The following is a 12,301-nucleotide window of genomic DNA, read 5'->3' as shown; positions in this document are numbered from 1 at the left end:
TTGCTGCCCCACTTCTTAACTGTGCCCTATATCAACCTAAAAGAAGAATTAATGAACTGGAAGAAAATGATTGAATCAGTAAAGAATTCAGAGCGGTGTTAATTCTCCCCCAGCGGGCAGTGAAATGGTAGAAGGAAAATCCCAGGATTCCTAGCCTAGGAAGCCATCCAGTTTTTCCTTGACTGATTGGATGTGATTGACTGGCTGTTCAAAGGAGTCTCGTGTTTTTGGAGCACTGCCAAAGTTCCCCTCCACCTCTGACCCTGTCAACATTGGGAATGGAGTGATGGATTGACTTTGGTTATGGCCTGGAAACCATATTGGGTTCCTGATGGGCTGTATAGTCCAGAGGCCTTGAACATATGGAAGAGAGAAGAAAAAAAAAAAATCTACTCTATAAAATCAAGAAAACTATTAGAAATTGTCTCCTGGTAGGAATTGGAGGAAACATTTGATATTCCCATATCTTTTTTACCCATTGATAAACTTAAGAAATCTTAATCTACCTCTTTCCACAGGGTTTAGCTTTTGTGTGATCATATGCTAATGAGTGGGGGTTTTTTTAAACAGCCTCTGCACAATCATTTAAGCGTTTCATTTTTACACCCACTACAGTTGGCCTATTAGGCTTTAATGACACAATGTTAAGTGCCAGTAATGAATAGGCAAGTAATTAACACTAGCAAGGCAGAAAACATTTATTTATTTATTTATTTATTTATTTATTTATTTATTTATTTACTGGGCTTTGTGGAATGGTAAAGCAGCCTTCATGGGTGAATGGCTGGAGGGGACTTGTCCTAGGCCTTTGTCCGCACTAGGGAATTCATGCCAGCCGTGAAGCTGCAGCAGTGTGGAAACTCCCAGGAGCAGACAGGTGAAGATACTCTAAGCTACGGTTTGCCTCAATATGACTTAGGACCGCTTAATGTGCACGGAAGTTGCTTGCACCCATCTCCTGCAAGGGTTTACACCCAGTATTGAGAACAGTCTCTCAAAGCTGTGTGTGGGGAAAAAAAAAAACACCCATAACCTGATGCTGTGATGTCCTTTTTGTTTGGTTTAGCCACACCGTGCATCAAAGCAATCAGCCCAAGTGAAGGTTGGACTACAGGGGGGGCGATGGTGATCATTATTGGAGATAACTTCTTCGATGGGCTGCAAGTTGTATTTGGAACCATGCTTGTATGGAGTGAGGTAGGTAGAGGTGCCTCCCACTTGCTAAACTTGAAGAAACACTCCTTTTCTGAGGAAAATGGAAGGGGAACAGTGTTAATTCCTATTCCAATAATGGTACAAAAATGGTGCTGTGTAAGGTGGGCCATATAAACCTGTGTGAAGGAAATTAATGGAACGTGTTTTCTCTGTGGAACTCCTTGCTATGTGATACTATTGAGACCAACTGCTCAGTAACACCCAGAATGGAATTGAACAACTCTAGGCGTCTGGAGACAGGTAAAGGTAAAGAAATAAAGAAAGGGTTAGAGTTTGGGAAGGAGAAAGAATTCCCTCTGGGTCCAGAAATAAGCCAGCAATTAAGCAACGGGCAAAACCAGCACTATTTTCCTGGTGACAATTTATCCTAAAATATGTCTTCCTCTCCCAGAGGCAAGAAACTAGACCAGATGTATCACTTGCCTGATCTATAGTGTCTCCTATATAGGAATAAGCAATGCATTTACTCATAAAGCATGTTTGGAGGGTGAAAAGCGAAAGCAGGGGGAATAACACGGACATGTCATAATTGTGCCTCTCCTTTTGTTATTTCCTAGCTTATCACGCCTCATGCCATTCGAGTTCAGACACCTCCACGTCACATTCCCGGGGTGGTTGAAGTGACATTATCATACAAATCCAAACAGTTTTGCAAAGGCGCACCAGGCAGGTTTATTTACACAGGTAGGTGATTGCGATATACGGTAGAGGAGCTTGAGCTCACAGCTTCTTTGTTTTGGTAATCAGTATTGACAACTCTCTGCTTGCTTGCTTGCTTTATTTATTTAGCTTCTTGCTGTTTGAAGGCCACTCTGCTAGTTGTGACATTTGGACATGTAAGGAGATAGCTTCATTGTTATGCAGAGGTGTTAAGGCACTGTTACTACATGTGTTAATATTTTTGCCAGATTAGAGCTCATGCTGTTATGATATGGGTCTGCCTATAGATATATTGAGTGTACAGCAACATGATAGCATTGTTCTACATACTGGTAGATGTTTTATTTATAATAGTATTTATTTTACATTTCCTTCTCACCGGGGTTAACCTTTCATTTTCAAGATAATCCCAGAGGACAAGGAGAGCATCTTGTATCGAGAGAAGCCAATGAGCTGAGTGGAAAATAAATCTGTTGGGGTTTTTTTATTCTTAAATGGATTATCAACTTCTTTAGTGCCCTATATTCACCTCTGCTAGCAGGAAAACATTACCTATAGATCTGAAAGAAAAAAGTCAGATGGGACCAGATGACCATCTCATTGAACTGTCAGTATCAGTAGCAATGATGATGGCATATGACATATACACTAAAGTTTCTGAAGCCTATTAAGCATGGCTGGAGAATAATGGTGTGCCAAGTTCTAAAAGGTGGACTTATATTTAGGTTGAATGACTTGCTCCCACCAAATCATATTCAGATTTCTCAAAATGGGAGGATTTATTTAATTTTTTAAAGCCTCTTACTACCAACAATCCTCATTAAATAATCTTTGTGTACTATAGTTGTCAATTTTTAAATCATAATTTAAATCAAAAATAATAATGAAGGTCTAAGAAATTTTTATTAAAAATTTTAAGGTAAAAACTTAACCACCTGTTGAGTGAATTAGTTACAATTTTTCCAAAAGTGGAAAATCTAACACTTCAGGACTTTAGAAGGAACCAGATTTGTGAAGATCCTGTTACTGCCTTATGCCGTTTTACATAACTCTTATTACTACACATGCTAAATTAGTGTTTAGTTATGTATGTGGAAAGGTATTTATTCATACAACTGCCACACCTAGAAATATGCAGCAAGAATTAAGTCTTCAATTATAGGTATATAATACTAGGTACTCTAATGAAATATAAGCCTAACTGACAAAGGATTATTTTTGTTATGCTAGAGGTCTGACTCACAGTTAATTGAAGGTATTGAAATATCATCCATTGACTGAAACTGACTTTGAATCAAGCTCAAAGAGATTAGGACTTTCTTCTGATTTTGCACCAAAATAACTCCAGCGCAGTGCAAAGTCGTTCTGGAATTATTCCTGGGCTTGTGAGATCATGATCTGGCCAAAAGCTTTTGAAATACGTTTTCTTCTAAGGCAGCGCATTGATTCACTGGTCTCTGGGAAAAGATGAATCTGATGTCTGAGCAGGTTAAACCTATCTTCTTTTCCTGAGAGGGAACTGGCAAAGCCATCAAACAGGTTAAAGATTCAAATCTGCATGCAAATACAATCGTGTTTCTAAAGCGATGGGACAGGTTAACTTACCGGAGTCTGGCACTCTGTAAGCGAAGGAAACGGTGTCATTGATTCCTGTGAAGTACAGGGCTTGCAGAGGCTGCGCTAGGCCTGATGCATTTATCTTCAGAGGAGAGACTGTTAATTCTTCAGTTATTAGTACAGATTTAAATGTAAAGTTCTTCTATGCCATTTTCTGCTTCTTGAGGCCTTGCTCTCACAGTGTCTTCAACACAAGCATTACTGAGGGCCATCGTCTGTGTGCTGTTGGCACCTGTGTTGAAAGAGGTTTAGGAACGAAGTGATACAGAGATGTGTAGTAGAAATGTGCATTCCTCTATGAAGAAAAGTTGTGTTATTATTGTAAAGCTGTTTTAAGTGCAAGACTTGCTTGTACCATCTAGGGGGGACTTGAGTCAGACTGCAGTGCAGTTCTTTGCCATGTTAATTAGAGTGCTTCCACAAAAAATGGACATGAAGATGCATGTAGGAGCCAGCAGAAGAGAAGAAAGTTAAATATACTATCCCTGTTTTACTGCTGTTATTGGCATAGGGATATCTGTTAGCATTCTCTGAAGAGTGAGTGGGTGCTTACTGCCATATGTTACAAAACAGCATTTCACAGAAGATGCCGAGCTGTTAGAGCGAGGGTAGAACAGACAACTTTTCAATCTGTCTGTTCAAGAACCTGCAGTTCTCCCACCATGGCAGGCAAAATGATAAACACAGCTATTAGGTAGAGGCTCACTGGTGTAATGAATTCCCCCAGGTTGTTGCTGCTAATAGCAGTAAAAACAATTTCTAAGCTATGAAAATAACATGGTGGCATTTTTTTTTTCTTTCCGCGGCTGTGCTGTCAGAAAACTGCTGGGATCCTGCTGTGAACAAATGCATTGATTTTTAACCTAGGCGAGATATATTCAGGCAGTCAAGGTCCTTCTGCCTGTAAGTCTTCTTCAGAACTTCCACAACAACTTTTGAACCTCTTGACCGATTTCTATCAGATTTTATCAGAAAGGTAGGAGCATCAAAGATGCACAGTTCCAGCACATTTCTGTGAAAATGGAAATTGGTAAGAGAGATCTGAATTAATCCTCCAGTGAAAGAAAGGATGAAGAGCTCAACCATGTTATTAGACAGCAGAGAAGCTAACAGAAGACAGCCTCAGGAAACCAGGTTGTTTAAACGCCACTGTCCGCAGAATGCATGTGTGTATCCATAGCACTCTGTAAAATATACTCAGCAGCAGCACGAAGTGCAGCTATTTGTTGGGTAGAGTGTAGCAGACAAATATCATATACTGAAAAGGAAAGTTCAATAGATTTTATAATTATTGGTAAGGTAGTCCTGTGCATCATAATGAAAATCTGGGGTTTTTTTTCATGATAATTGAAGTTTATTATTTTCTTGATACTTTTAGTACTTTATATTGCAATATATTTCTCCTAGCTATCACAAAGTTTGCAGATAACATATCAGAGAATGCAGTAGGCTTGGAGACGCAAATAAGACCACTTCGCTATTGAATTGTAGTTGCGTCTATAAATGAGAATTTCTCCTCTAAATACCTTCCCTTTACATTCAGCTTGCACTTGGCAAAAACCTAAGAAATGCAGAGACATTAGCATCAAGCCCAGGAGACTGAAAAGTGTAAAATCCTGCAAACTAAAAGCACGGGAAGATGTAGTTCTGTCAGAACTAGTAACAGCAGCAGCAACTAGCAGCCCCGGTACTACCTGGGTCATGTTGTATTAAGTCCTTCATCACTATTAAGTGCTGAGAGATAACCTCGGATGAAAAGCACAAAGGGTCAAGTCATATGTAAAATACTGAGTAGCTGGCTATAGGTACTTCACAGGTATAACAAGAATAATTATTCATATAAAACCAGACCTCAGAGGGTTCATCGGGGCCTCACTGCATCAGACATGGGCAACCGGTTACAGAAAGACACGTGCTTCCATTTTCTAGGTGAGACATTGCCACAGAAGGACGACGAAAGATTAGCCGCTTGCCTGTGGTTTCACAGGAAAGCTTAAGATGGACGGGGGAATAGATGTCTCAGGTTCTAGTCATAGCTTTAATCACCAGAACACCAATACTCTTCTAAAACATGGAAGCAGAAAAACAATGATCTTAGTATTGTGTGTATCTGCCTATGCCCTCAATATTTAATATACAATCAAATATTAATGTTTGACCTGATTATACTTGAGCTTTTTTCTTTTTTTTTTAAAGAGTCACAATAAGACAGGTTGTTTGAAGAAGAAAATGATAAACTGTTGAAAAGATGAATATAAAAATTAGATATAAATTTCAAGGGTAAATCTAAATGCCACAGTGGAGCTGTTAGGGGAGCTCATATGCGTCCTGTAATGTGTATTTATAATAGGCTCCTTGCAAAGTGTGCTGTGCTAGCATTGCTGTAGTTATGGTTCTGTCAGCGTTTCCACTCTTAAGTGCTATCATTCAGGGTGCTGCAACTCAGCCATCAAATTCCTCTCATCGCTGAAATGTGATGTGTGGACTTTTCCATAAGGTTCCCAGATGGAAAACTTTTTTTATAGGAGTGAAGCCAAGAGGATTCTATGGACATCTAATGGTGTACCAGAGAGTACAGCAAAAATCTAGAGAAACGGCTTGTTATATGTTAATGGCAGTTGCTGAACCAACTTAGATACTTTAGTAGTTAAGTATATACTTAAAGTGAGAGATAAAAAGTCTATTTTTAAATCACCACAACTAAACATTTAGTCCCCGTGTGTACCTTAATCTGGCGAGAATACAGGTTACACATACATCTCCATGTTCTGAAGTATGTTTCTTTCATCAGCTGTTCCTAGACTAACAAGACATTTGCTCTCTGCTGCTAATCTAGCAGTAGCCTCATACTCTGCTTTTAATACTACACAAATTCAAATTCTCTGCTGCTGTAAGTAGTTCCATTATAGTTCCCTCGACCTTAATAACTCATACATCAGTTTACGCCAGCTGAGGATATGTCTCGTAGGCTTTCATATCTTAAGTTTGATCACAGCTCTGCCTTTACTTTGTCATAGAGATGCTAACCTGGAAATGTGTATATCAGGGAGGTTTTGAACATAATTTTCCTTGCTGAGCAGAAATCCTCCAGGGGTTAACTTGTCAGAGCAATGCAATATAAAATAATCTGTAGGATATGTTGGATTCCCGGGTTGCACCGTATCCGTCTCTATGCCAAGTACCAAGGATAGGAGGGTACTGGTTTGCGAAAGCTTGTAAGTAGATTTGAGAAGGTCTTGTTATCTGCTTGTGGGAAACAACACTTACAAGGATGCAGTGAGCTCTACAAATTGGAAGAGCGAGTTCTCTTGGCCAGAACTGATGTGACAGAAAGCATTTGCTCCTTCCACTGCTTTAACCTATGAAAGACACATGCAATAGGAGGCAACGCTGTGTTGGGAGTAGGGTGTTTGGAACAGCTGTTACCAAGACAGCAAATGTAACACCAGACCGCTGCAGTACACTTCTAGCAGCGTCCTTCCAACTCTCGACCACAACGTACCCCTCAGGCAGGCTGACCAGGATGTATGTACCTCCCAAGACCAGGACTAGCATGATTACAGCAAGCGAGCTTCTGTAGCTGGCAACATGGAAATGTTTTTATTCTGTAGGGTGAACACCAAGCATCTCTTTACTGTTGGCTTGGGTGAAGGTAGTCACTAGTGCAAAGCTGGAATTCAAGCCTTTAAGGCCACTGGTGCCTTTTTCTCTACGTTAACATCTTTAAGAAGCTTAGGCATCACACTGCAAATACTACACTCCCTCCGGCTCGGTTTTCTGGGTTCAGGGTATTTCTAGAGGTATGCATACTTTGTTTCTTCTCATTCACACTTTGCAAACAGAGGACTTGTTACCCTTTGGTTTGCTTCATGGAGTAAAGCAAAGATGAGCTGCAGAACTTTGCTAAGGTCCTTGAACGTGGCCCTTTTTTGATTGGCGGAGAGGGAGAGTGCGCATCTCCCAAGGCATACGCTGGCAATATCAGAATGAGCTGTCACTCACAGTAAATTGTGCAGATCTTCATAACATCATCTTCCTTCAACAGTCTTATGTGCTTTGATGTGTGGTGAAATAATTAATACTTTAAATGTCAGCACTGTTATCATTGGGTATCTGAGTTAGTCCCCATTGAGATGAATGGGACTGAGCTGTTGTTTCAGGTTTTGCAAATGCAGACAGATGTCACGGCATCAGTCGCTCAAGTGTGAGAATTTTTTTTTTCTCCTATTCCAGTGAGTCATAATAGCTGGAGACTTGTATTTACAATGAAAGCATGGATTTTGGAGGGTAAGGAACAATATAAAAGAGGAAGCGCTGTGCCATCCTCTATTTAAGCCTTGTCGTAAATAAAGTCTGGCAGACTGTGGGGCATTTAGACCTCTCTACTGCCGACTGTAACAATTCTGTTGTTACAACAGTTATGCTAGAGTGAGGTTTATAGACTAACCCACAATGTAGTTTATTCACTAGATGGTTGCCCTTTTTTGCATACGTTATATCATGTCATGCACAATTTTTTAAACTACGCTCTGGGAAATTCAGGAGACCCCATGTGCCTGGATTTGAAAGTTGCTGAAAGGATTTTGCTGTACCCGAATTGGTTTTCTTGTGGGTTTCATTTCAGATATCTGATTTGTAGGAAATAACAAGCAGTCTGCTTCTGCGTCAGACCCCTTTACGGTCTCTGAATCCATGAACCCAAAAGCATTTGGATATAATTTTGGCACATTTCTGTGTAACGCATAGATAAATCACTACTGATCCAGTAGCTCTTTTCTCAGTGGAAGTAGCATTGTGGTGAAGCTGTTTAAACTTGCTGGTGGATTCTACATCTTGCCCTTCAGTTGAAAAGGTACCATTTACTTCTACAGATGTTGGATGTTGGTTTTTAGCAGGATTTCATGATGAGATATTTTTGTTTCATTAATGAGTAAAACTAGTAGTAGGCAATTTTGTTGCAATCTGTACAGAAAACCTTTTGTGCTGAAAGACATAATATATACATTGATTCAAAATGGCCAAGTTCTTCTTAGAACAATTCAACATTGTTGAGAAATTATTTGCTGCTATTTATCTATCAGAATGAAAACGTCCATGTCGATCCATTGGAAAAATGTTTGTTGAAGAATAGCCAATTTCTTCTTCCTGAATTAGCATTTTGTATATTCCCATTAGCTATTTTTAGTAAACTATGTATACATATATGTTTGAATTCCTATATATTTTACATTGCTTTTGCTTAGCTTAAGATATATAACTTAACTGATTAGACTTGTAATCAAGAAGAGAAATGATGTATAGGCTCTTGAGAGAATTGGCCTATAATTCTCAGGATTATTGGCAAAAAAACCCCACCCCCCAAGAAAAACCCTCTTCCCAAATGGGATGTAGATTCTGTGGCAGTTGAAGTGTGTATTATTAAACTCCTTAAGCAAACCAGAATGGCTCCCAGTGGAGAGCAAAGACATTCTAAGTATAGCCAAGACTAAATTCTCAGGTCTGGGTTTTCTCTGCTCAATTCCCACTTGATTATCTCTTGTAATATTTAAACTTCATGCCATGCCATAATTATTTAATAAAAAGTAAATATAAAATGTATCTCAGTGGGGAATATGACCTTTTACCTTCATGTTGTTATACCAGAGACAGACACAGATAAACAGAGAATCCGGATCAGTGTAATAGTCTGTCTCGCTTGATAGTTTCATTCTTCTGGTGTCTGAGATGGTTATCCTGTAAGGTGCTGAGTATATTTTGGAAGATTCAGTAAGTGCCATCAGCGTCTCTTGCAATCAGGTGTTTTCAGCTGTGCTGATTTCATGAGTTATTTTTAAATTTTTTTTTTTTTTTCCCCCGAAAGAACCACAAATGGTAGAACTAGCACTGAACTGAGGATAGTGCTAAAGGACTTACATAAGTTACTTATTAAACATGTCATGGAATTCTTAGCAAGATTCTCAGCATGAATGTGTCATATGAATTATAAGGCACATTCTGAAGTATAAGGAAATTCTAAAAAACATACCTGCAACTGTATGAGTAAAGACTAGTAATCCTAATATATTAGAGGCAAAGCCAATGAGTATGCAGAATGCTACAGAACTGACTTTTGATTTCTGTATTAATTTGGAGTTTAATTTTGAATAATCAGAAATTAGATGATTATTGCCACGATTTCATGGTAGAGAGCATTGAAGTGTCTGAAGTTTTATGAAATCATCAGCGATGCCAGTAGGGCTCTACCAGCTATTACTAACTGAGGATCTGGGTCAAAATATCTTGGTTTATCCACTAGAGATTAACATCATTACAGTGAAGTGGCTATGGATGCATAATAGCCATACCCCATTGAAGAAGTTAATGCGTCTAATGAATAGCTGTGCCCTAGTTTGTGATGGCAAAATGTTGGGGGGCGTGTGTGTAACGTGTTTATTGGATGAGCAAATACGGTACTCTTGGTTTCTGACTGTGTAACAAACATAGTAGAAGACCTGTTCTAATTTGCATTTGTACCATAACTTGCTGTATTACTGCCGTGGTCAGTTTTGTCCACAGTAAATACTCCCAGCCTTAAAGGAGTATTTTGTGACAATGCTTCCCGGCTGTATCTTTCAAATTATTCATTCAGCCTTTGATAGATGGTGAGAAGTCTGCATCGGAAACTGGAGCAGTTTTAAGTGCAGAAGTCATGACTCTCTGTTCTCGTTTTGAGTAAGCCAAAGTCACTAGTGTGACCCTTTGGAGTACTTTTGGTAAGAAGTTTTGCAAATAGCATGCAGCATTCACATAAATTTCGTCATTTGGTTCAACATATCTGCCTCCAAATGCATTTTCTGGAATACTGGCAGAAAATGAGCACATAAATTCAGTTCAGCTGTGCCCACCAGAATGAGCAGGCATAGGGGGTGTGGGCATGTGTGTATATACGCATGAATGCACAGAATTCTTTCAGGGCTTAGCTGTAAGCAGAAAGATATCACTAATTCTTTAACAAATTACAGCCACACTGAGGGATTGTCCAGCAGCACCATGCAGTTCATTATATAGATAATGGCAGAAACATCTGTACAACTAAATGGGCGGAGTTAGGGTACCAGGAGTCAGGGGACCTGGTCTGCATAACACGGTCCACATTAACAGCTTGCGTGTCCCCGCTTTCTTAGCGGTAGAGTAAGTATTATCTTTGAGAGGAGATTAAAGATCCTCACGCAGAAGATCTTGTAAAGCTTAGCTTACTATTCAGCCTGTCTTACGGAGTGATCAGGGCTCACCTGAGCAGTAGGCAATGTACACCCTCTAGGAGCCCAGGCAATGAGAGGCTTTCTGTGGAGCAGCTGTGAAATCCATCTTTCTTAGGTAATGAAACTTAGAGTCATACAAAGATAGATATATACTCTCATATAATATAGTGGGTTTTTTCTGTTTTCCTTTCAGCTTTAAATGAACCTACCATAGATTATGGTTTCCAAAGACTGCAAAAGGTCATCCCAAGACATCCTGGTGACCCCGAAAGACTAGCTAAGGTAAAATACTTCTAAGCATTTCACCGAGCCCACTAAATATGTTTTTTGACTTCTAACTCGTGAAAGAGACAAAATTGTATCTTAAATGACAATTACATCTGAATGGAAGTTCACCAATTAGTTGTAGGTCCAAACAAGAATGTGATCATGTAGAACACAGCTACCAGTAATTTTTATCTGCTAGAGCTCGAACACTGTCTGTGAACTTCTTTTGCTGCTAAAATGAGAGTCCAATGCAGCTATCTTTCCAGTTCATATTCATGGTCCTTTGTATTTATCCATATTGGCAAGTCTCTGAACCTAAATGATACATGGTAGACATAAAAGATTTGTTGCAGAAGTCTAACCTTAAGGGAATCTTTTTGTAAAAACACTTAAAGCTCAACTGTTTCTGTAGCCACAACTGCAGTATGCACGTGTTGTAACAACTCAGGATTTTATGTATCATCTGTAATACTGCACACTGTGGTGATGCAGCACCTAGCACAATGCAAGTGGCATTAATGACTGTATTCCTAGATTTTAGTGCAGTACCAAAAGTACATATTATCATCTTTGCATGATGAAAGACTATTGTGTTCAGACAGACAGTATACTTGTAATTTTTTTCCTACAACCGGAGGTAACATAAGATACCTACTAGCTAAAATGTTTTATTTGTTTGGTTACCATTATTAAGGAAAAAATAAATGGGTGTGGAGACTAATCAGATCTGTATGTGCCTATGCAAAAGAGTATACTGAAATTCAGTACGGAATGAAGTTCCTATTTAAATTGGGTATGTCTGAAAATTGTTTCCATGTTTGAAGCTGGGGAGCTTAAAGCAGCTTCAGGACTCTGGAGAGCTCCAAGAAAAAGATGGAGCCCTGGGCACACCACCCAGTCCGGGCCGGTTGACGTTTCTATCGCACACACGTCAACGCTTGCCAAAGTGACTGATGATTTTGGATGTCTAGTTTGAGATACTGTAAGGGGTTTGATTTTTCAGGTAAGTGGCAAATAACAGCTCCTTAAGGGACCCACTCTTCAGGATGATCACACACAAACACACACTAGTCACTGCAGAAAATAGTAGCCCATGGTTTTATTTGCATTGAAATCCTTTTCTGTTAAAATCTCAATTTTATGCATCTGCTCATCCTCCAGGAAATGCTATTGAAACGAGCTGCTGACCTAGTTGAAGCACTGTATGGAACACCACATAACAACCAGGTCAGAATGGCTGCTCTCAACAGGGGAGTGGTATACGTTGAGGTTTAGTAATAAACACTAGAAGATTTCTCCAA

At 39.4% G+C, this 12,301-nt stretch overlaps 1 protein-coding gene across 2 annotated transcripts in view; it reads left to right on the top strand.

The window, feature by feature from the left end:
* The window catches only part of EBF2 (EBF transcription factor 2), a 150,437-nt gene that overhangs the window by 121,273 nt on the left and 16,863 nt on the right, over positions 1–12,301 (top strand). For both annotated transcript variants that reach the window (XM_052805697.1, XM_052805698.1), the window contains exons 9-12: positions 1,067–1,197; positions 1,773–1,899; positions 10,927–11,015; positions 12,162–12,227. In XM_052805697.1, the coding sequence (XP_052661657.1) occupies positions 1,067–1,197; positions 1,773–1,899; positions 10,927–11,015; positions 12,162–12,227 (413 nt within the window). The remainder of the gene's footprint in view (positions 1–1,066; positions 1,198–1,772; positions 1,900–10,926; positions 11,016–12,161; positions 12,228–12,301) is intronic.

Source organism: Harpia harpyja, chromosome 13 (genome assembly GCF_026419915.1).
Source record: "Harpia harpyja isolate bHarHar1 chromosome 13, bHarHar1 primary haplotype, whole genome shotgun sequence".
Classification (NCBI taxonomy): Eukaryota; Metazoa; Chordata; class Aves; order Accipitriformes; family Accipitridae; genus Harpia; species Harpia harpyja.
Note: the sequence above shows the minus strand (reverse complement) of the source record. Positions and strands in the feature narration are given on the sequence as shown.